Here is a 25,545-nt window from a genome sequence, read left to right on the forward strand (position 1 = left end):
GCCTCCCTCCGTCTTTCCATCTATTCCCAAGAGATACATGCCTGGATATCTGCACTTCTTGGTGATGACACCCAAGAAAGCAAGTTCTACAGAGAGATTGAACTTCTATTATCTTTATAGTGTCTACTTTTCTAGGTTCCATTTTTTCCTAAGCCTATTCTTATGTAATCATTGATTAACAGTAGGCATGTGACCATCTTTAGGAAAAACGATTCCCCGGTTTTACAGTGGCCTCCCTCGGGCACTCATATTAGGTCACAGAATGCACAGTATCATAATGATAGAGTAAGATTTTTTAAAGATGTTGAGCCTAGTAATATTGTTTATCTGTAGTTGGGAAGAAGTCCACAGTACATGTGCTAGTAGTTTAAGCTGACAGTGTTGTTGTTTTTAATCCTTCTAGGTATCATGAACTGATCACAAAATATGGGAAGTTGGAGCCTTTGGCAGAAGTGGACCTAAGACCCCAGAGCAGTGCAAAAGTAGAAGTCCACTTTAACGATCAGGTGGAAGAAATGAGCATTCGTCTGGACCAAACAGTTGCAGAACTAAAGAAACAGTTAAAAACTCTGGTACAGTTACCCACAAGCAACATGCTTCTCTACTATTTTGACCATGAAGCACCCTTTGGCCCAGAGGAAATGAAGTACAGCTCTCGGGCATTGCATTCTTTTGGCATTAGGGATGGAGATAAAATTTACGTGGAATCCAAAACAAAATAACCTCTACCAGCCTTGTGAAAACGTACACATAAGGACTTGTTGCAGGGCATTTGTTTTTAATGTGGTTTTCTTTAGGAGGGAGGAGGTTGTTTTTGTTTTGTTTTGTTCTGTTTAGGTTTGGGAGGGATTTTGTATTTTTTCCCCCCTGGAGTGGGTAGGGGGCCATTTTTGGTATTTTCTACCACAGATTTACTTGGCTCAGCCAGTGGAATTGGCCACATTTCCAGTGTATGTGCCCTCTGTAAGGAAAGATGACAAAGAAATCACCGACTTCTTACTGTGTTCACTGGGATTTGCCTGCCACCTGATTATCGTTACTGTTGGGTACACTTGTGAAGATAACATGAACCGTGTAGCCTCTTAGAAGGGTCTCCTAGAGAATTTAAATGGGGGGACAACGAATCTTCACAGGAAGGGCCAGAACTTCTCTCTCCCAGTTCTTCCTTCCGCTACCCTCCCTCCTTGGCTTTTTTGGTTCAGTTCCATTTTTTTTCATTTTGATGTGTGGTTTACCTAACAGTTTTGTTCTGTTCATAATTCTTATTTCTCAACCTGGGTGATGTTTTTGTTCTCATTTCTCCCTTTTGAAATAATTGAAAGTGTTTTAAGCATTTTTCAACCTGATTCTAATCTCAGGTACGCAGTAAGAAGCTATAACTCTGTTAGAACCTCGAAGAAGAATAGATGTAGAGTGAAAACTCCAGGAAAACTTGCAGTTATTCTGGAAGCACCGGCAGAACAGTCTGATCTCTTTGTATGTTACTGACTCACTTTTAATGTCCCTTGTACGTTATGTCAGCCATTATTTTCATAACATGAAATATGTCAGATTCTAGAGTTCTTTTGTTTTTGCTTATTGAATGTATTTTCTCATGTCTTTCTTTTTCATTACTTTAAACTATTGGGAACTGAGGCCTGACTTTATAAATAATTCAATAGAGTCCTGGATATGTGCACCAGGAGAGTTGAGAATTAGCTCACAAACTATCTATGGTGTGTGTGGGGAATGAAGTTGAGGAATGTGGGGGAAGAGCTTATGACTTTCCCACCTGTGTCATCCATTCGAAGACCTTGCTCTTGCACTTTGCATTAAAAGTGGGAAACATTAATCAAAGGGAGCTTTTATGCCCAGGTTTTCCCTGGGGCTTTGTGATGTAATAATTGAACAATTCTTTTGTTTTACATTCAATTTAGTTGCCTCATAGAAGTATAACTGCCCAATCTATGAGTAAAGTATAAGTGTCAAAACTTCACAATTGCCTCCAAGTCATATTTTTTGCAGAAGCACATTTAAAGCACTTTTCTGTAAAAGCTAGTTCCTTACCTACTTGGAAATCTTTTTGTTTGTTCTTCTATTCCTTTGTTAATCAGATGTAATCCCTTTCTTTAATGTGTATTTTTCTCGGTCCACCATGTTTATGGATGGGAAGCTTGAGAAATACAAGTGTGTAAGTGAAGTATTTTTCAAAGAATGCAATTATCTGATTGCATTTGACCTTTTGACCTTTGTTACATAATTCCACCCCTCCTACAAATTTAATTTTTTTATGAAATTTTTAGGTGACTCTTGTAAAATCTTCATGTATGAGGAGTTGTGTTTATTAACGCTACTTTTTAAATTTTCCTGTGCCATGTGGCAGATGTTTATTCTCTTAATGCACTTCAGGTTTGCTATCTGTAAAGCCTTTGACCCAGGCCTACTGAGTCAAATCTACATTCAGTGTAACATTAAAGGTGGAAACCAAAGGGTTTGAGAAAGATGAATAAGGCCTATTCTCCTTCTGCTGCAGACATTATCTTTCAAAATCATAAAAATGAGCAATGGAGATCCAGGCTGGGTATAGACAAGAATAATTATTTTGCAAACACATTTTCCTGACAGACTTTTGGTAGGAAAAAAGTATGGCAACAGTGTCATGAAGATTGAAACTGTAGGTGCTTTGTGTATGTACGCATGAGTGCAGACGAGTTTGAGAGAGAAACAGTGTAATTGAGCCCCAAGCTTTTGTCCGCCTGGGAAACAGATGCATTCTTATTTTTTGAAGTTGTATGACCCTGGACTGTCCCACAGCAGAAGGCAGAACAAACACTTATGTTATGCTTTAATCATAAGTGGAATGGTCACAATTAATAAGATATTTTATATATGGCAAAGTTTTATGAAATGCTTTTTTACTATTAGAGACCTGTTTCTTCTGTTATTACAGAGCACAGTGTTTATCAACTGCGGGCATAATTCTTTTATTATACAGTTGCATGTAAAGGGAGCTTCTCATTTAATTCAGCGAATATGGGTATTTTTACGGCATTGTAATTGATGGTTTTAATAATTGCTGAATAATTTTTGATTAAGAGAAAAATGTAATACAATTACTGGTCTTTTAGAGTTACAGGACAGAAGTTAATGCAAAAAGCTATTTGAGCATGTGTACTTATAGATTCATTTGGGTGGCTGAGTAAAGATGCTGCTTTTGAAATAAAATTGGTGCTGTGTAGACACTTGTAACCAAAATTGTTTTTATAACAGGATTAAAAGAAGGAGAGAAGAGACCATGGACCTTTGAGTTTACATGTTATGCCTAATTGATTATCTGCAGCTTATCTGTATTTTAATACTGACTTTGCCCAGATTCAGTGAGAGCATATTATTGACATTTTGAGGCAAAATGCTGTCATAGCCAGTATTACTGATATGTTGCCGCAGGCACAATGTATAGAACATATCTTTTCTAAAATAGGAATTATTTCCAATTATGAAAAAGGAAAAGAGTAATAAAGAAAACCAAATCAAAGCCAAGGGATCTTTTCTACATGTGGGTGAATGGTTGCTGAAGCCATTGTAGAAATCAATTTTTGAATTTGAATTGTTGAAATATCCTAGATTGCTTTAAAGGAAAAAATCCAGTCATATATCTTTTTTTATTATTAAGTTTTGCAACCTTTTGCCACCATTGCCATAAATACGTAAGAAAGCAGCAGATAGTATAAGCCCCTTGTTATTAAGACCTTTCAGTTAATATTAAGGCCAAAATGTAACTTGAGCTACGTATAACAGGGCTGAATGCTACAGTGTTTTTAAAAATTTCACTTATTTTTAAAGAAAGGAAAATTCAGTTCTAACCAGATGTTCCAGCTGTGTTGCTCAACCAGCAGTGGTAGGAGCAGAGAGCACTTGCACTACGAGCTGATCACCATTTGAGGCGTGCAGCTGATAGCTGTTACTAACGCACATGTGAGTGTAGCTTGCTGCATGAAAATACTAGGCTCTAGGGCATGTAAAATATGAATACAGAATACTAGATTGTTCTAAGTAATGTCATTTCTGTTTATGAATTTGATTTTTCCCTTCATTTCATGTCAAATTGAAAATGCAAACAAACTGCTTTCAAGAACACCCAGAAGCTATCTGTGTTACCAGATGTGTTGTGAACACTCTACTATTTTTCATAGGTGCTTCCTTGAAATATATGTCCATTGTAGTGGTGGAGAGGGACTGGACTCTCTCAGGCTCTTTACTTGCCAGTTGTCTCCTGCAGTTAATGGAAATATATATATATATATATAATTTTAGAATATAATTTAAACATGAAGGTCTATTCTTTGCATTTTTTATTTATATATATATATATAGATAATCTTTAAAAAATTAAAATTCAAGTCCATTTTCTCTTTGTGTTCTGATTTTTTTTCTGGAGTGTGGGGTCAAGGTATATGTTTATTTTTATATAGCTAAAAATATTCATTGGTTCTGTGGTTGAGTTCTCTGGAGGATTGGCCCAAACTAGTAAAAGTCTGACCATTTTGACAAATTTAATTGGAATTTTGCCAGAGTTGAAAACTAGAAAACAAAGATTCATAAGAGACGTGTTATTGCTTTTCTGTTAGCAAAATCTTATACTTCTGACATGCTCTTTGTACTGCTTTTTTATCCTTTGAGGATAAACCCTGTCTTAAGATATTTGGCATCACCTTTTATGAGTAAGATTGAAAAATCTCATTTGTTGAAATTAAAATTTGCCAGTTCTTATTCAGGGGCTACTTTTTTCCTTAGAAAAATAGTTTTTTATATGTATTAGAATTTTGTACATTTGAACCCTGCTTGCTTATCAATAATTTCTTGGTAAGCCGTTATGAATTAACCTTCACCAAGGATTAAAGTCTAAGGACTGTACTTTATTTCTGTATTTAAGAGACAGAGTTCATTCACTTGTCTTTCAATGCCTCAGAAATACATAAGTATCATGACCTGTTTAAGATTATTTCTGCCTGCTATTCAAATTTCAAAGAACTGTAATTTAAGCCTCTGTGCTACGTTTTATTTAATTACTATTTAGTATGAGCTTCTCTGAGTACCTGCAAAGTAGACATGTATCAAGACATCCAATAACTATTGGACTGGAAAATACTGTGACTTTCTCTAGTTATTAGAATGCATTTAAAACAAGAAGGTTGGCTTTTGAAGTCACATTTCTCTTTCAGTTCTTCTCTGGAAAAGAAGTTCCTATTTGGTCTTTACAACAACCCTACGAGGTTGACACTCTTATCTCCATTTTCTTACTAGTGAGGAAATTGATGCACAGATAGGTTAAGTAATACCAAAAGTTACATGGCTGGTAAATGGCAAGACCAGGATGCAAACGCAAGCAGTTTGGTTGCAGAACCCATGCACTGACAGCTGTACTGTAGTGTTTACTGCTAAAGTTCCCCAGCACACACCTTTATTGTTAGTCTTCCTTTTCACTGAAAAATTAAAATGAGATGTCCTCAATATCCATTTACTAAATTGATTGGCTCTGTAACAGAATCACTGATGTGGCTGATAGCTCTAGATCCAGACTGGAATTTGCCCTCAAACCATTTCCAGAATTGAGAAATTGTGGTTGGGACGTATCTGTTGTCCCCCCTTCTCCTCTGAAATGCCATATTGGACACAGGATGGGTGTTACTCACAATAATAAATGAACAAGTAATGTGACCCAAGAAGACTGATGATTTGTTTTTTAACCTCGGGACATTCTAGAGCCCTAAAACTGGTTTCAGCAGATAGCCAAAGGTGAGAGAGATCACTCAGTTCCAACTCAGACTTTTATCAAGGAGGCATGATGTTCCAGGTGAACTTAAAATAGGCATTTATTGAGGAAAAACAATAATTTAATGTTCCAGGAGCCTTTATCAAAGGTTTTGTTATTGGAAAGGATGAGGCAGTCACGCTACTGTTCCTCCTTAAAATTCAAGAGAGAGCCTTGTAAAGAATATAAATATTACTTTTAAAATAGAGGAGACAGCTTTTCTATTATGGTCTGCAGGATCTAGATCTGTTAAAAAAAAAAAAAAGACAATGCAATTTCAGTTCATCAGATCATTCTGACTTTGCATTCCTGAATGCTTCTTAGTCACTTAAGTAATACAATTAAGGTGTTAAATAAATAAAAACAAGACTCTGGGAAGCAGACGTCAAATAATACAGACTAAAGAGAAAAATGTTTTCCAAAATATTTGATACATTTGAGGGCAGATGTAAGCTTTATTCCATTGTTAGGGAATACAACTAGGACAATAGGAACTGTCTTGGTTGTGTTAAAATTTTGTTTGCTTTAAATTTGAATTTCATTTTTCCATTACCTCATGTATTTTGAGGATCCTGTTATGGACAACATTACCATTTTCAGGGAGAATGTAAATATAGCCTTAGATGTAATCACCTGAATGAGCTAGATCTAGGAGGTTAGACATTATTCACTCAGTGGATAAGTGGTAGAAACAACTGCATTACAGAACTATTTGGACTCCATGGTAGTTCATACAGTGAAGCAAAACAGTTGTACAGGGCTTGTAAATTTATCAGAGACATCAATGTCACAGATTCTGTTGTCCAGGAAGCAGATGCTGAGGTGGAGTTGGGAGTGCAGGAAGTTTGCTGGGGAGTAACACCTGTGAAAGAACGGGGAAGAAGTAGGGTTGAGCGAGATGGACCATCAGACCATGCTACAGACCTGAATCAGTCAGCCCAATAGGATGCTCTGGAGCACAGATTTTCCATTAGATGAGTCCTACCTTGGCCAGAAATGGCCAGGGCCCTTTACCAATACTTTTCTCAATCGTTGATATGGGAATGCTTCAAGAACATAACCTCAGCTTGAACTGATATAGATGCTAAAGGAGCCAACAGTTGGAAGCTGTCAGCTAACCGTACACCTTGTAGCTGGAAATCATCCCTTTTCTGAGGGTGGGTCTGAGTTTTGCATCTTAGTGTCTGCCATGGTCCACTCCATGCAATGTGTAGATCCAATTTTCCATCCATGAACAATGGCAGCTCCTCTAGGGCTCTGGTGGGCCTCTCTATCTGAGAGGAAACTTAGAAGAGGGAGGCTAGGAAAATGGCTTAACACTCCTGTCACTGCAGTTGATTTCAGAGTGACAACTGGTACCCACTCTCTCCCTCTTCCACTATCCTTATAACCCCTTGGCTTTTGTCTCTCTGGTCTCAGTGGCTTACCTGGTGGTTTCACTCAAACCTTAATCAAACCTTCGTTCCTTATAGTCTGAGTCCTTCGTAATCGTATGCTGATCAGACTAGGGTTGCTACACTTGTCCATCACAGTCTAATTGGGTAAGGGAGTACCAAGAGGCACCAAAATTGGTCACCTGAGCGCCATATGTTATCCCTTGAACCCAATGTATAACAATAGCCCTGCCTCCTCCTGCTGATCAGAGTCAACTACTCCTAACAAGATGATGGTTCATGTTCTTGCCTGCTAGTCTTTGCATACAAGGAGCCCAGTGTGTCCAGGCACCATTACAGCCCATAGCTTATCATTCAGCAGGACTCACATCCCCTGGTGAGAATGTACCCTCTTGAGGAACCAGGACTTCCAACTGCATAGGCCAGAGATGAGGGGTTGGGGAGCACAAAGTCCCCCAGTAATCATTGGGAGTAATGGCAAGTAGGGCCACTCCTGCCTTCACACCTTGGTTCCTGGATCCATGTAGTCTTATTACTGGGGACACCGCACCCTACAAAGGTCTCTGACTCGCTGTGTACACAGTATCCTGGAGAATAGCACCTCATCCTTGCATAGTATTGTCTTCAGGGTGGTGCTTCACCTACTCCTTAAGCAATTTACTTCAATTCTCACCTGGCATCTTCTCAGCTGGCATCTTCCGCTCATACTGTCACTACTCCAACCAGTGAATCCCATGGCCGTGGGCTCACTGCCACACTTCCTTTTCCATAAAGCAGGTTCCCTAGTCAGATGCTATTTTGCATGGAATTCTATGCTTATGGATAAGGCATTCTGCAAGCCTCCCATTAGTGGTGCTGGCTGAGGCCCCTGGGCAAGAAAGGCATACCCATGTCCAGAATATGGCTCCATCCCTGTGGAAAGGAAGTGCTGACCCTTCTAGGATGAAAGGGGTCCAATGTGGTTATTTTGCCACCAGATGGCCAAATGGTCTCCCCAACAGTAACATATTGGGATTTCAGCCTTGGTCTCTGTTATTCGCAGGTTGAACAGATTGAACATTTCAGATACCGTGGTATCTAGACCAGCCTGCTAAATGGAAGTTCGTGCTGTTTGACCCATGCATAACCTCCAATCCTGCTGCTGTAGCCACTTTATATATGCGCCCATTGGACCAACACTGATGAAGACTGCTTTACGTCAGCTGGCCGAGTTATTTTGTCTACTTGGTTGTTTAGTTCCTGTTTTGTAGTGGATGTTTTCTGGTAGGTGATAATATATGACACAAAGATCTTCACACTTCATGTCCACCCTCATCTGTCTATCCAGGCCCCTTTGTCACTGATTTTCCCATCTTTTTCTTTCCAGGCCTTTGTCCAGCCAGCTATGTCATTCACCACTGCCTATGAGTTTGTACATATTCTAACCTCAGAACTCTTTCTCCTTTGACACAAAATGCATGACAAGATATATCACCCAAAGCACCACACGTTGAGAGGATGTTCTCTTATCATTGTCTTTCAAGGCCACTCGAATGAGGCTGTCATGAAGCCAACCAGCGTCTGCTTTAGGCTTGCGCGCACACACACCAATTGAGTCCATCCATGCACCAGGCTTAGGCTTCTTCCTCCTCCTCCATCTTGTCGTATTCACCTTCCCACATATAGCCATATGTGTGATCTGGTTGGGGAGCAGGTACTGACACAACTATGTCAGGTGACATGGAGTCTGGACTACCTACTCAGGCATCTTACTCATGACTGGTCCCAGATATGTCATTTCCATCTTATGCTAGATTGCTACTGGGTCCACTTGACTTCATGACTTGGTGGGTCCAACAAGGCGTAGGTCTTCGTGGGAAGTTCTGGATACATGACCACTGTCTCTTAGACAAATATTCCATCACATGGCCTAGTCCCATGAGAGAGCTGATTTTCAGAAGGTGTGTAATTCTTTGCTGCAGATAGCATGACGTTGCTCCGGAACTCCAGGGGCCTATATGGTAGTTCTTCCCCTGGGGTTTGCAATAAAGTCCACATTTCATCTTTTTCCACCAAACACACCTCCAATATCAAAGGACCTACTGAACACATGGCCCAAGCAGCAGAGCTGCTTGCATCGTAGCCTGGAGCTGCAATGGAATTCTTTTATGTTCTCAGACCAACACAAAACTGGCTTAATTTCATATCACCTGAAGCAATTTCTCTGGGTTTGGAACATGTAGCCTCCAGAACCCAAAGAAGCTGACAGAGAAGAAAGAATTTCTTTGTAGACAGGCTACAAGATGCAGCAATTTGCCTTTTCCTTTGGAGGAGTTGTCCCAGCATGTTCCTGGCCACTGGATTCCTTACAACTTTACTGAAATAGCATCCCTGAATCTTTGTAGGATTTATCTTCCACCTTCTGGAGCCCCTGTGTGTTACTAAGGCATCCAGCCTGCTGGCCATCTCTTGCCCATGGTGCCCGGTTTGTTGATGTTGTCAATACAGTGAATCAAGGTGATGTTCTGTAGTACCCAGATGTCTCAGAACTCTTTCATTACAATATGAAAGAAGGTGGGAGACTTATAGCCCTGGGGCAAAGCTAGAAATATAGATATATATTGTTGTCTGTTCCATAAGATGTGAACTATTTTTGACCCTCATTCCTGATTCAAACAGGGAAAAAAATGCATTTGTCAAATGAATGGCCACATATCACGTATCTGAAGCACAGCAGCTGCGATTGGTACTACCACTTGGTTGAAGTTGGAGTAGTCCATAGCCATTCTCTAGGATCCATCCTGGCCAGTTCGATAAAGATATGGTAAGAGTTCACCACCCCTTTTCTTTAAGAGTGATACTAATGTTTACTATTCTCCCCACAGCCCAGGGTGCAGTATTCTTTTATGTGACTACTTTAGTCGGAGTAGGGACAGGGAGTGTCAGAGATTTCCACTTGCCTTCCTTACTATGATAGTTGTTACTCTATAAGCTAAAGATGCAATGTGCCAAGTATTAATACATCAATCCCAATGGTACTCACTCACCGACCAGCTTCCTAATCCAATGAATGATAAGTCAGCTTGGTCTCTCCCCACGCACCTGATGTTCCCTCACAGCCAGATTCTCAAAGGCATTCTAATTTATGTATGCCACCATCTTGTGTATCTGGTTATGCCCAGATGGCATTTATACCAGCAGCAGTCCTGCCTCGAGAAGAATGGAGCATCCAACGTGGGCCAAAAGGGTTGAGATATAAGTATCCTAGAGTGCATGGAAAAAGAAAACAATTAGTATGCTGCTAGCAGTTTATTAAAATAGAGCTGACGATTTTGCTTCGAGACATTTAGGTTCACTACTGGACTAAAACCTTAATACAGGCTGGACAAAGAGAATCCTTCTCTAGGTGAATCTTTGATTTAAGCTTAATTTTATTGTAATATCTTTGGACTGGGAAAATAACATCCAGCAGGTCTGCAGCCCCTGTAAACCCACTGTAAACTTTTCTAGGATTCCTTTTATTCTCTGAGCCCTATGTGTTCCCACTTTAATGGAGTCTTTATCATTATTAACTCAAACTCCTTCTATAACAGTCCTCAAAATGTCTAAGCATTCTCCTTCTCCCAGTCTATGGTCACTTGTGTAAATGGCCAAAGGTCTTTTTGGGGACAGATTGGGAAAATTACCATATTTGCCATGGTGTTGGAGGGTCCTGCCCTTTGGGTACCTGTTACCTTTTCAGTCTAGATTCCAGATTTGAAAACTGACTCAGATCCAGAAACCAAGCAGGGCCCATGGTTTTTTTACTGGGACCACTGCTCTCCACCTTTCTCAACCATTCCTGCTTTTTTCTTTCTTTCTTTCTTTCTTTTTTTGAGATAGAGTCTTGCTCTGTCGCCCAGGCTAGAGTGCAGTGGTGAGATCTCGGCTCACTGCAACCTCCACCTCCCGGGTTCAAGCAATTCTCCTACCTCAGCCTCCTGAGTAGCTGGGATTACAGGCACATCACCACTAATTTTTGTGTTTTTAGTAGAGATAGGGTTTCACCATGTTGGCCAGGCTGGTCTTGAACTCCTGACCTCAGGTGATCTGCCTGCCTCGACCTCCCAAAGTGCTGGGATTACAGGTGTGAGCCACCGCGCCTGGCTCTTGCTCTTTTATATTATTATACAGAGGAAACCATGCTTTTGCTGGCTGCCCATCTGCTTTGCCCCTTGGATACTGTGCTTTATTAAGCATGTCCTTGACTCTTTAAGGATCAGGTCCCTTGGCTGCCCCTCTGATCTTCTTGGTCATTACAAAAATTATGACTGCCCTCCCAGCATCCCTGGCTTCACACAGTAGCGTTATGTCACCTGGCCTGTATTTCTGCGGGGACCCATCATCTCCGTTGCTATCAGAGCCAAGTTCCATGATCACCTTTCCTGGCATTAGCCTTGGCTGGCATTAGGGAGCCACTACTGAGCTGCTTAGTGATACTGGTGCCTCCCTCTCCAGTATATTCCTGCTGGCTTTGGTGGCTGGTGCGTCTGTCCTCTGTCCTTCCATGGAACGTGATTGTCCAGTGGGCCTAGCAGAGTCACATAATATATCTATTCCACCATGCAAACATCTGTGAGCCTTTTGGTCCCTTCTTCGGCCATCTGCCATGGTAATTCAGGCATTTGAACCTTGCTCAGTGTGAGCCATCACTTTTTCCAGGCTCCTAGAAGCTTCTCTAGGAGTGAGTTTGCACCATCCGCTGGTGCTCTTGACACCACGTTGAAGTCTGTAGCTCTAGAGAGTGCCCCTGGGTATGCCCTCCCCTCATCCCTACCAGTGCGTGCTGGCGCTTTGCACCTGCAGCACCTTCGTGGGCACAGTCCCTTTTGTCTCCTGTCAGGCCCAGCATGTCTCTGGCTGGGTTATGCAGCAGCTTAGCCCAGATTACAGGCCTGGCATTCAGGAGAGAAGGTGGGAGCAGCTTTTGAAGAGAGCAACTGTTGCCTTGTCGGGGGAAGTCCTCTCTACTGTCTTCCTGTGCTGGGGGAAATTTTAGTTCCTGATGGTGTGCAGTAGGGTATGTCTAAAGGATCAGAAATTTTCAGAAATAAATCTTTGGAGGCATCTACCCAGATAGCCTCCAAATGAGGCTAGGTATATAAAATAAGCATATAAAATACCTATATGTACATGTGTGTGTACATGTGTATATGATAAATCACATGTATAATATATATGTATGCATATAATGTGTAATAAATTATATATACCTATATACACACACACATATGTATGTTTTTCCCAGGTAGACCTTGACATTGGTATAATAGAACTGCTTCCCTTGAGCACCTGACCAAGTCTTTGTCATTCAACAGGGCTCTCCAGAGCAAAAACTGCCCATCTGGGGAGTCCTGCTTTGGTTGGAAAGTGCTAGACTGTGTAGCCTGACCTTGCCCAGTTATTGGCGGAGGGCTGTCCCATGAAGAGTGTGTCCTGGGTTTCAGCACTGGGGCTGAGCCTGAAAGCGCTGAGGGCTAGAGGCTGTTGGCCAACTGTGCTTCTCCCATCTCTGTTGTACGGAGTTTAGTGGGGGGTCTGAGTGGCGCATCTCCATGTCTGCCATAGCCAATAACTGCATCATTTCAAAGTAGCTCACATCTGACCATCTGTTCCACAGAAAAAGGTATATGAAAGTTAAGAAAACAACACAAAAACAAAAGCATCCCACACGTAAAACCCATTCTACTTGATTTTAGAGGACTGTATTTTTTTATTTTGTTTGAGCCGTCTTTCCTCTTGCCTATAAAATAGCATCAACTTTGCCATTTTTTTAATGGCGAGATAACAAATATCTTGGTTGACTAGCTCCGATGCACCCCCACCCTATCCCACATCTAAATCTTGTCAAAATCTTTGCTCACCTCACACTTTCAACAAAATAAGTCCTCCTGCTGACACAGCAGGAAAAGAGATTTTTGTCATTTGTCAATCTGTGACCACTGGGTGTACACCAGAACACACACTCACTGACCAGCTTCCCAAAGTGATAAGCCAACCTGGCGTCTCCCCACGCACCTGGTGTTCCCTTGCAGCCGGATTCTCAAAGGCATTCTAATTCATGTATGCCACCATCTTGTGTATCTGGTTATGCCCCGATGGCATTTATACCAGCAGCAGTCCTGCCTCGAGAAGGATGGAGCATCCAGCGTGGGTCAAAAGGGCTGAGATATAAATATCCTAGAGAGCATGAAAAAGGAAGAAAGCAATTAATATGCCACCAGGAAGATCATTGCCTTTCCCGTGAAAGTTTGGCTGAAGAATTGTGATAACTTCAAATGATAAGAGGAAGGTTTTTCTTTTTAAGAATACTGTCAGGAGGAGACTTCATGGTCTAGCCACGCACTTTGGTGATGTCTAACTTGAGCTTGCATCCGTGTTCTCATTGCAACTTTGCAGAGTGACACAGACAAAAAGCGCTCCTAATGGAAGGTGAAGCCACCGTGCAACTGATTGTAAACTAACACGAAAAACGGAGCCAACGATTTTGCTTCAAGACATGTAGGTTGACTACTGGACTACAACCTAAGGCTGGACAAAGAGAATCCTTCTCTAATGTGTCTTTGATTTGAACTTAATTTTATTTTAAATAGGCACCCAAGAAACTAGCTTTTCTGTTATATAAATATGTGCCATTCTAAGCACTCCTAGAATCCAAAGAAAAATAAATAAATGTGAGTCATTTGGAGAGAAGCAGTTATTTAACATCTGTAAGTAAATATGTGTGGAGGATTCATAACACCAGTGAGAGAATAAACAATGTGGGAAACCTGCTGAATTTTCACAGGTTTTTGGAAAAACATGGAGTAATTTAAACTAAAAAATTTAGTTCACCAAACACTCTTGTGACAACATGCTTAAACCTAGAATTATATTTCTTTTGTACAGTTGGCATTTAAATGTCTGGTCAGAGAAAATTTGGAATAATTTTTAAATTCCCATTGATTTACAGAAGAGTTTTTTTCCTGCTACAGTCAAGTTACTTCTTTCTTGATAAATTCCATTTAAACATTTCGAATAGTAGATTCAGCTTATGCCTTAGCCAGTTTTGCTTATTCCACATCTACTGGATGCTTGGAAGCATCTAACCGAGCACGTTTTCCCCTTATTCACATGCCTTTTAAACTATTTACTTACTGCAAACTTTTATCAGGAGGGGTTTATCTCCCCCCTCTGCCTCCAGTGACCCTCCCTGGGTGTCAGGGGAGGTTTCCAGGCCACAGTTTGAGATTTCCCTTGTGGAAGATCATGTCTAGCACTAGGTCCCTTGTTAGATTTTGCCTGGAAACTGCCCTGTCCTATCTCCTGCAGAGCGATGCATCAGAGAGAAAAGAGAGGGCATAAAACTTAAAAAGTTTGGAAAAGTTTCTTTAAATACTTCATACATACCTGTGAAAAAATAGAGTAGAGCCTATCTGTGGCGACTGTCCAAAACCAGAGAAACAAAAAAAGACTTTAATGGAAAACCAACTTCATTTAAACGTTGGAGGCAGCTGCTTTGTTCGGAGTTTTAATCCCATGCCGGTGGATGCTAATTCTGTAACATTATACAGTTGCTTCTTTTGGGTACAAAGGTAGAAGGGGGTTTTCTTTTGTGTTTTTCAGTGCAAAGTGATTCTGATCAGAAAGGCCCAAGGTTTCAGCTCCAAGCACCTGACATTTCCATCTGAATCTACCTTTTTTTTTTTTTTTTTTTAAGGGGGAAAAAAAGATCTAGTTTTTCAGGCAAAGAACCTCTCTACGCAATCCTGAAACTGATCTTTAGATTTACTTTTCCTTAATCAATAGAAAAAAACTTGATTGCAGCTCAACACTTACCTGTCTCTAGTGCAGGACTAACTTAATTTTTGGTTTTAAGAGTACAGGATTCAGACATCATTTCAGGAATCAGAAATTATTGGCAACAAGTTGAGGAGAACTGACATGAATTCTTGTTTTACCTAATTTTTCCTGGCTTACCAAGATTTGGCTTAATATTTCTGACTCAGTTTCTCCAGCCTCTACAGAACAGGTTAGTGACATTTTTCGTAAATACAAATATCTAAATGAATCCTCCTTACTTCTCTCTGAACCAGTTCCCTAAGGGCTGTAGTCTTAAACTTGCATGGCATCTGTCTCCGTTAAAGCTGTGTGTGATCTCTGCTAAAGCCTTTGTACCGTTTCCAGCAAAACTGTCTAATATTTAATATGTGCTTGAAATTACAACATACATACTTGACAACTAAAGATTTGCAATAAAACTCTCACAGGATAAATTCATTGCCTTTCCCGTGAAAGTTTGGCTGAAGAATTGTGATAACTTCAAATAAGAGGAAGGTTTTTCTTTTTAAGAATACTCTCAGGAGGAGACTTCATGGTCTAGCCACGCACTTTGGTGATATCTAACTTGAGCTTGCATCCGTGTTCTCATTGTAGCTTTGCAGAGTGACACAGACAAAACGCACTCCTAATGGAGGGTAAAACCACCGTGCAACTGATTGTAAACTAACACGAAAACAAGTTCATCTTTGCTGCGTTCCTTCTTTAATTAACTTGCTGGAATTAATTGGTTGCTTGTGCACTGGATTCTATTTTTTATTGTGATTCCAATTCTGGACGGGTTCTTTTTTTTATTACTAATGTTTCTATCATTCATTTCACTATGTGAAGTCAGTGAACAGAGTAGACTGGCCCTGAATCTGGTCAATACTTCAGAATGATGGATCGGCTCCCTTCTATGGAGAAGGTGATGGCAAACTCTAAATTCTCCTAGCTGTAGAACATATTGTGTTTTAACCAACTTTTGTTTGATCTTGGTGGAAAGCTGTTGTGAAAATTAGGAAAGCCAGGTCTCACTGGGGTGTGGTTTCTGGTACAGAGACACAACCCGGGACCCGCATGCATCTTTAGCGTTGGGTCCTAGTTTTCAGTGCTTTATTCAGTGCACAGGAGATACCTTTCCTTTACTCATACTGCTCTCACTAATTCTAAATAATTACTTGACATTTCGAACGATATCATTACACTTCCAGACTGGCTTCTTCTGGGCAGCTATAATTTGTTCGTGAAGTTTTGAACTTAGGAGGACCTGCCAGCATTCAGGGGATTTCAGCCCGACTCAGCACTGTTGATGTTGTTACGTGAATTTGTTCTGTGATGGTTTTGATGGTCTTGGGATTCGCCACCAAACACACCTGGTGTTCTATTTACTCTGGCAAGCTGGGGATTTTTTTTTTCTTTTTCTTTTTAAAATTCCAGGATGAATTATTCATCATTCCTTAGAATTTGGGTCTCTTTCATCTTCGCACTTGTACGGCACCAAGGTGAGTACTACAGAATTCCATAAAGCTCTCAGTTAGCATGCTCTTTAATTGATAAAGAGACACGTTTATTAGGAACCATAATTGTAAGGGCAGGTGCATGTGTGTCGACAGATACACGAGAAAAATGTAATTAAATTCTATTATCAAGGGTAAAATTCATTAACTTTAAATGAGGTTTACTTATATTCCCACTGTCTTCTGATTTAACTTCAAATACTATTTGTATATACCAGCTTGCCCTGTGCTAATGGAGTAGATCTTTAAAATAATGCAAAATACTTCCATTAAAAGTAGATAAGATAGGTGTATGTGCACCTCATGTCTGATCACTGATTCCCATTAAGGCATTTAATTTGCGGTGGAGACTTTAAATAATCTACTTATTTTGGCCTAAAACTAGGAAATTACAATGGTATTGATGTCAGTGGCTTGTATATCAGTGACCTTTTACGTGGCCCCCAAATCTAAAACTTCAAGTTAAATAAGATAATTATTCCCCTCAGTGATTCCTTCTCTCTCTCTGTGTAGCATTGCCCTGCGTAAGTGAAAGGCCACATATATTTTTTTCTACTGTTGTTTTGGATTTTAGACAAAGATGGGGTAGTCTAAATAGATTTTAACATTTTATGGCTAAAATTCTCAGGCACCTTTCTTTACTTTGAGAGTTTGTCTAGTTCAGGTGGCACGTGAGTACAAGTCTGAGGTGCGCATGTCCAGCCCCTGTGCAGCGCTAATGTTTTTCCAGAGTTGGTGAATTTAAGCAGTTAAACCACAGTGTGAGACCCCACAAGAATGAAAGAGGGCCCGTGATTTCAACCTTCTACCCCAGCTCCAAGAAAGTACATTTTATTTGGTGGGAAAAAAAATCCTGGAAACATAGCTATGTTTATTGTGAAATTCTCAGCTTAGGGCAAGCATGGATAGGGATATTCTTTCTTTTAGCAACTCTGATGTTATTGATAGGCCATGCTGCTAACAGTTACATATATATATATTTTAATAATAATGGCTTCTGAGGTGTTAATTACTGTAGTTTAAACCTATGCCCTTGTGTTTAGCACCCTCCTTTTCATTTGACAAGTATTATTTACCATATTAGATATTCTTATTGTTTGTATCCTTCTTAAAATTAAAAATATTTAACTGTCCATTCTTTCCTATTCAAAATTGTGAACTAATTAGGATCACCCGCAAAGAGAAGAATCTTGCAAACTGCCTCACCTTTGCAGCAGAAGAGGAGGTTAGGATCATTCTCCCTGGCCATGGTTTTCTGTCTCCTCCAAGGGGTATTATGGATTTTCCATTCCCTAGGTAGACTGGCCAATTAATGCAGCCCAAAATACCAATTAATCTTTCCAAAAAATGATGATAATTCAGTGTAAATTTAAGCCCTCATTCATACTTGGGCACGACTCCTAAAAAGTTCCCCATGAAGGATAAATCCATGCCAGGACACAATTTGTTACTGTTAACTTGAGAAATAAGTACCTGTGTATAATACTGTAGTAGCGATTATAAAGATTTTTTTTTAATTCGTACCTTCTAGGAATTTTTAATTTGTTACTATTATGTAAATAGAAATGTTAGAAGACCCCTTTTCACCTGCTGGTTGTAAATTAAATACAGCTCATGGGCCCAGAGCTCCTATGATCTGACACAGTGCCTCCTACAGGCTCAAATTCGGGCAGCTTCTCAGCAACTTCTGGGGTTTGGACGATGCATATACACTAATGACCAGATTCGTTTCCCTGCTTTCCTCGGATGTCAGCCCCTGGAAAGAAATTAGCCCTCCGTTGAGGCAGAACTCCTCTTGCTCCCTGCTTCAGAACTGGAGAGCTGGCTCTTGGCCTGGTGCAACAGGCCTGATTTCTGGCCCCTTTGCACTCTCTTTTACATGAGCTGTTGTCTGTTCACTAAAAGCTTCCCAAAGGAGCAAAGACAGTCCTTGGCCGGTTGCTCCCCAGCCTATTGCTTCCATCAGCACAGAGCAGGGACTTTCCTGAGGAGAAGGCCCGACATGAGAATGGGGGCGTCGGCATCTCATGGCAGCAAGCAGGTACCTCAAGAAGTGTGGCTGATGCTCAGAATGGGCTTGCCGCTGCCCCTGAGAATGAGAAATTTAAAAAAAGGGAAAAAGGGAGAAAATGATAGTGTCCTATTGTCTTATATTCATTCAGGGAAGAAAGGACAGAGGCAGAGAAAAGTAACACCCAAAATGTAGATTATTTCACAGATACTATTGGACTTGATCCTCAGTGATGCAGACCCTAGGGAACTAGTCTCATTTCTCCCACAAAACTGAGCCACACCTTGCAGCAGTACGGACCGGAAACCTGGGAGCAGCAAGCCGGGGCTGCCAGGACGGGGGTAACCCTGTCACGGCGGGGTGCAGTGTGTGTTTGTGTGATGGCTCTCCCGTGACCAGGAGGACCAGTCAGAGCCCTGCAATTCCTCTCCAAAGAGTTCTCAAGGACCCAACCCCCTGACCGCAGAGGATCTCGTGTCTGTCTTTTGTAAAAAGAAGTTGGACAAAGAGCCTCTTGCAGGGCCAGCCCTCAATCAAGGTCATTCATGGGCCAATTACTACAAATCCTCTCCTCCCACTTTTGTCCCAGTCCCCACTGTTGTTTATTTCCTTCTGGGATCTGGGATTTTCTCCAATTGTGCGGCAAGAGGGAGGGAACTCCTTTCAGGAAAAGACACGATAGTGGAATTCTTGAGCTAGAAAGGGAGCTTCAAAACTGTGGCCATGCCAGACCTAGAGGCTGCCTCTCAGTACCCAGAAAGCTCCAGGTTCCAGGGAAGTTTCACAAATTTCCAGCCAGTTGTAACCGTAGATATCACCAAGATGCATGAAAGTGCAAGAACGTGCACAAAGCGCTTTCTCCTATGGAGAAACATTATCATTCCCATTCTCCCCTTTCCCAGAGGCAGAAGATACTGCACTGTGTATGGCCTAGGTTTAGGATGAATGAGAGGGCAGTGTGACTTGTGTTCAGCTTGCAAGCCTTACTGAAAGAAACTGGCTTCAGTAAGTAGGAGGGATGTAGCTTGCCAAACGGAAGAGGGAGCTGCCATCTATCTAACCATCATCTCTCTTGACAGCCCAGCCCAGGGAGCTCATGTATCCATTTTGGCAGAATGACACCAAAACCCCTAAAGTAGACGATGGAAGCTCATCTGAGATTAAGTTGGCCATCCCAGTTTTCTTCTTTGGCGTTCCTTACCGCACTGTCTATGTAAGTGGAGAAGCAGCCCAGCTGTTGCTCTCTGGCTCTCCCTTTTGTTTGTCATTAAGAAAAGCATTTTAAGTATCCTCTTCCAGAGCTCTGGGAAGGAGGATTTATTGGCAGCCAAAACGACAAGTTCTGAGATTTCATGAGCTGATAGGTTTTATGATTAAGAAAGTCAAAGGTATATTTAATGGCTAATGTTCATGGTGGAGGAGTATACAGGGTAATAAATTGCTTTTGTGGGTGATTAAACATAGAAGTGAAGCAGAAGCCCCAATGCCATGAACATTATTTCTGCTACTCAATGAGATAAAAAGATACAATGAACCACAGTAGGAGCAATATCATTTTTCTTTCCCTTCTGGGGGTGTGAAAAGTTTAGGCATCTGTTGTTCTTGGGCTTCCTACCAATTCGAAGCAAAGTCTGAACACAGTAGAGGGGTAATCAACTATTATATCAAAGTTGTTTGCAGAATTGGCCACCCTCAATAATCGTCTGTAGATAGGCCAGAGGATCCCATCGCTCAACCCGCACTAAGAAATGGTCCCATTTGTGATCAGAGCTCTTCTAGGCACCTGTGTTCTCAGGTTCTTGTTTTTGTTTTTTTGGATCATTGGGTTTGCTGCTAGTGAAACGGTTGCACATGAAGAGGAAGACTCAGAGCAACTGAGCCTGCCTTTATTGTTGGCCTTAAAGAACTGGGTGAGGGATTATACCACATCCCTGGAGGAAGAATGCAACCGTAAGCATGTCCACCTCTGGCCATCTCTACCTCTGGGACCTCTCTCTTCCCAACTTTTGATTTATGACTCCGGGATGATTCCCGCTAGAAAAGAGTTCCCTGTTCCATTACCTAACTGGTAGTCCCTGAACCTGCAGAGGCAGGGTTACACAGGCACTCATGAGCAATGTCATTTCTTGGGCCCCACCCCACACCTACTGAGTCAGAAACTCTGGGAGGAGGAGCCAGTAATCTGTGTTTTCATGAGTCCTCCAAGTGGTTCTGATGCCCACAAAAGTTTGAGAACCACTGATCTCAACCATAGGATATAATCAAGACACATGTGAGTCATCACCAGCTTCCTCTGCCAGTCTGTGTGTTTTAATTACACCTATTGTTCCCTAGCAAACACTTCACTCTGACATCCTGAAACGCCTTTTATTCTCTACTCACGACAGGGCCTCCCTAGTCTGCAATAGCTGGTTTTAAGTTTTGGGATGTGTTGACCTGATTTTGGCAATAATAGAGTGAGGACTTCCGTACTGGAAGCCCAGTTAAGCTAGTTTTACTTCTCTATTGCACTGTGTGATATGGAGTCTGAAGAATTTTTTCTTGCCCTTGCAACAGGAGGGTCCTTAACCTGAGGCAGACTTATTTGAGGATACATTGTTCCTTGCGTTTCCAACACTTTGAGTAGTGCAGTTTTCTTCAAGCCTCTAGGATGTTCCCTATTACTGGAAGACAACAGACTCTAAGTCTCTTCCAAACCCAAAGCCTTACTTCCAAACATGTAGACCTACCCTTGGCCCAGGCCTTGATAACTTGCCTCTGGGATCTGGGCCACTGTTAATGTCCATAATGTTACTGGTTAACAGGAAATTAACATATGATTGGAGTGTATAGGAAAATTATCTCCAGGTTTTCTATATCCAAGAATTGCAGTTTCACTACAGGCACCTCTGCTGCTGAAGCCATGTAAGCCACGGAGTTAAATCAGTTTTTCTACCAACGTACAGAGCTAAAGATTCAGGCAGAGGTTGAATTGTTTACAGGTCCCTTGTAAACTGAGGGTGTATCTTGGCTTGTGATTTCCAGTAAGGTTTCCTATTTAATTGGTTTACTAAGCCATTTACCGATCATGAAGAAATCACCATAAGATAGTCATTTATATAAACAACGTAGTCATGCCTCAATTTTTATGCAGCGATTGTACCAAGACACTATCACACCACACGAGCTGGAATGGAACTGGGCATCTGTAGGTCTTAACCTTGTCCTTGCTCTGAGCACAGGAGTGGTTGTGACATCAGTAGACGTCTTTTAAATGTCTCACCCAAAGCAGAATATTGTTCGTCGGAGACTGGAGTTGGACAGAGTGTTTGATTTCTCTCTCTCTGACACTCCTCTTTCGTTATAAAATAGGAAGCAAGGCCTAATATAGAGCACCTCAATTTTCAAATTTCACTTTACTTCCATGCTTATTTCTTTTTCCTGCTTATTTTGTATTAGTGACCCTGAATCTATCTTTAGTACCCATGTTACTCCCTGTCTGGCCCAGCACACACACACACGCCACCCCCAGTACACACACACACACACTCCCAGTACACACACATACATACCCAAATATACATACACACCACCCTCAGTACACACACACGTACATACCCTCCCTAGTATACACACACACACACACCATGCCCAGTACACACATACATCCCACCTCAGTAAGCACACACAACCCACTCCCAGTACATACATATATGCACACCCACTCCAGTATGCACACACTGTCCACCCCAGTACACACACACACACACTCCAATATACACACACACATACACATCACCCCCAGTACACACATATGTGTCCCACCTCAGTAAGCACACATGCACACCACCCCCAGTACACACACACACACCCCCCAACCTAGTATACATACGCCCCACCCCAGTCACAAACACACACATACACATCCTAGTATACACACCCCATCCCCAGTACACACACACACACTCCCCACCCCAGAATACACACACAAAGCCCACTCCAGTACACACACTCTCACACACCTCACCGCAGTACACACACACACACACCCATCCCCAGAACACACACACCCACACACCTCATCCCAGTACACACACACCCTGCAGTACACACACATGCACATCTCACCCGCAGTACACACGTACACACATGCACAAGCACAACTCAGGAGCATTTGATAAGCATAATAGAGACAGGATAGGGAACATGAAAATGAGACTGATTATTAATCAGAAATGAAGCTGGTTACAAATCGAATGTGAAAGAAAACCAATGAGTTTGTCTGGAAGTAAACGAACCTCTTAGTTTGAGCAATGGAAGCCGGCATTTGGGGGTTCTAATTCAGTAGTTTAAAAGTTGTTTTCATTCATACAGTTAGGCGAATGCCTGTCTTGGTCTGTGACTCTGAAGTTGTTATGGTTTCAGATCCGCTGTGCAAAACCTCTCTTATTTTCGTAGGTCAATAACAACGGAGTTGTTTCCTTCAACGTGCTAGTGAGCCAGTTCACGCCGGAATCCTTTCCCCTGACGGATGGGAGGGCCTTCATCGCCCCATTTTGGGCGGATGTGCACAATGGAATTCGAGGCGAGATCTATTATAGAGAGACCATGGACCCTGTCATCTTGAAAAGAGCCACCAAGGACATCAGGAAGTACTTCAAAGACATGGCAACCTTCTCTGCCACTTGGGTTTTCATTGTGACGTGGGAGGAAGTCACGTTTTATGGAGGCAGCAGCACCACACCTGTAATAATTCAAATTTTCCACTTTCCACTTCATAACCTGACATCTAATTCTTGTCCATCTTCGCTACCGTGAAGGAGTCTAATTATTAGAGCTAAGGAGTGTCAGTTCCCTTGAGTTAAACTAATGAGTCTTGCTACCCACTTTGCAGGAAACAGAGGGAACTATCACAGCTAACCAGCCCAGTCAGCTGTAATATTTCAGAAGATATGTCACCCCTATCACAAATCATTACTAATGCCTAAAAAAAACCCTCAAGAACTTTCCCGCTGTAAGTGACATTCCTGTTTTGCAGGAGAGTGATTGAGGTACGGAGACCCATTCCAGGCCACATGCTTAGGAGCCCATCTAGGGACCCAAAGGTCCTTTTCTCTTGACAGAGGTACAAATGCCTCCCTCTATTCCTAGTTTCCTCCCTCTCTCCCCAGTAAAATTTGGTTGGAAGAGAAAAATAGCGTCCCAAGTTTGGGCCCAAATGAACTGGCTCATTATGTTGTGATATTTTTTTTTATTGCGACCAGGGCTGAAATTATTCATATTTGATGTTAATTAGAGTGGGCAGTGAAAGTGTTTCATGAATAAAATTTCAACATCTGCTCTGAAATCCCAAATGAGCAGTCAAATAAAAGTCAAATAAGAAAGATTATCACTGGCATTATCGCAGAGATAATCAACTTTCTACATAAAGGGACAGAATGCAGTTTTCACAAAAGCCTGCAGCTTGTTTGGGTGACTTTGCCAGTGGAGAGTTTTGAAGTAGTAGACACATCTTCAACTGTATAATTTCTAGTAAGCAAAGACAACTCAAAAAATCTGCCCTCCACTTACTTAGGATTATTTCCAATTCCATCTGTTTTCCAGTTTCCTTGGCAATGAGTCAGTTGTTTAGGGGTGGAACACAAACGACTGAGTTAGAGAGAGGTGAAAAAGTGCCGGGTTTGCAGTTCACAGCTGCGACACCACGAACACATTATGTTTTAGCACCTTCTAGCCAGAGCATCAAGAAGCACTTTATCGTTAAGAGGTTCTGTAGAACAGAAAGACACAAGTTTAAACAGCGGATGCATTGGCTAGAAATAACCTCTAAAGAAGCATACATTTCCCTCTGTCACGTTGTGGATCACTAATGACTCCTCGGGTGATGTTTTATATCCTTTAAGCCTCATATCTTACAGCGTTAGAATGCGGGATGCCGGCAATCGATAAATTTTAGTGGCATGGGGTGGAGGGAAGAAATGCCCATCAAATGCTGACCACCAGTTTTTCAAAAAAACTTCCACTGGCAATAAAAATGGCAAGATAATTTAGATACTTTCTGGCTTGTACTTTGGAGTAAATTTCTGAACTAGGTGAGAACTCTTTCTATGAGGATGAATGAGGTAACCTCTAAGTGCTTTGAGCTCCTTGGAGAAAAAAAGATGGTGTAGTTCTCTGGAGCTGCGAAAGTGTCCATCCATCACCATCTTTGAAATTGGCCCCACCTCTTTCATCCTGTTATTCCATGTTTCCCCTTCCGTACAGAAACACATATCACAGGCCAGCTAAACACTGGGCTTGAGAGGTCTTTTACAGGCAAAAATTCTCATGTGAGGCCAACAGAAGGGAAGGAAAGAGGATGTGTTTACTTCGAGGAAGGAAAACTAGTATTTATTGAGGGCTTACTGTGTGTCTGGTGCTGAAGGCTACTTTTGCATATCATTTAACCCTCCCCAGAATGTTCCTGGACAAGTACTGTCTCCAATTTCAAGGGAAGGCAACAGGTCCAGAGAGGCCACGTATCTCCTTCAAGTGGCAAGAAAAAGGATAGGATTCGTATCTCCTGGGAGACGCAGCAGGGGTTCAAACCAAAGTCCTCCAACTCCAAATCCCAGACTCTTCTTTCTTCAGCTGCCTCCTCTGGGTGTGGCTGAAGTCCTCAGAAGCAAAAAAGGTTTTTTATCCAGAAGAGTCTTAGAATGAATGTTGAAGAATTCTGTAGTGTAGGAATGTGTGAGAGTGAGCTAAGGTGCGTGCTGGTGGCGGTCAGCCTCTGGGGTGTCACTGGGATGGCTGGTTGGTTTAGAGGTGTGACTTCAGGGGTTGGAAATGGATTGCTCTTGAGACCTGCTTGGACCAGATATTTCCAGCTTCATTGTGGGAGAAGGAATTCCCTTCTGAAGGAGAATCCTGGTCTGAAGGAGGCTGTAGCTTTAGTCCTTGTGTGACCTTGACTTTGCACCTGTCCCTTGAAAGAGAGCCTGCTGGTGACCTTACAGCAATCTCGAACCTACTGCTCACTCATCTTTGTGTCCC

General features: G+C 41.7%; 1 protein-coding gene across 21 annotated transcripts in view; it reads left to right on the forward strand.

Annotated features, from left to right (window-relative positions):
• The window catches only part of LOC102116928 (tubulin-specific chaperone cofactor E-like protein), a 167,610-nt gene that overhangs the window by 61,092 nt on the left and 80,973 nt on the right, over positions 1-25,545 (forward strand). For 11 of the 21 annotated variants that reach the window (XR_012422806.1, XR_012422807.1, XR_012422808.1 and 8 more), the window contains exons 1-5: positions 8,307-8,448; positions 9,844-9,988; positions 16,441-16,505; positions 19,611-19,744; positions 22,969-23,256. Coding sequence is in view for 14 of the 21 variants with exons in the window: in XM_045370881.3 (XP_045226816.2) it covers positions 8,439-8,448; positions 9,844-9,988; positions 16,441-16,505; positions 19,611-19,744; positions 22,969-23,256 (642 nt within the window). In the remaining 7 variants the exon portion in view is untranslated. Of the gene's footprint in view, positions 1-403; positions 3,218-8,306; positions 8,449-9,843; positions 9,989-14,541; positions 15,215-16,417; positions 16,506-17,687; positions 17,746-19,394; positions 19,745-22,968; positions 23,257-25,545 lie in introns of those variants that run through there. The other 10 variants (XM_045370898.3, XM_045370895.3, XM_045370894.3 and 7 more) reach the window with 6 other exon arrangements.

The sequence above is a fragment of the Macaca fascicularis genome, chromosome 14 (genome assembly GCF_037993035.2).
Source record: "Macaca fascicularis isolate 582-1 chromosome 14, T2T-MFA8v1.1".
NCBI classification, from domain to species: Eukaryota; Metazoa; Chordata; class Mammalia; order Primates; family Cercopithecidae; genus Macaca; species Macaca fascicularis.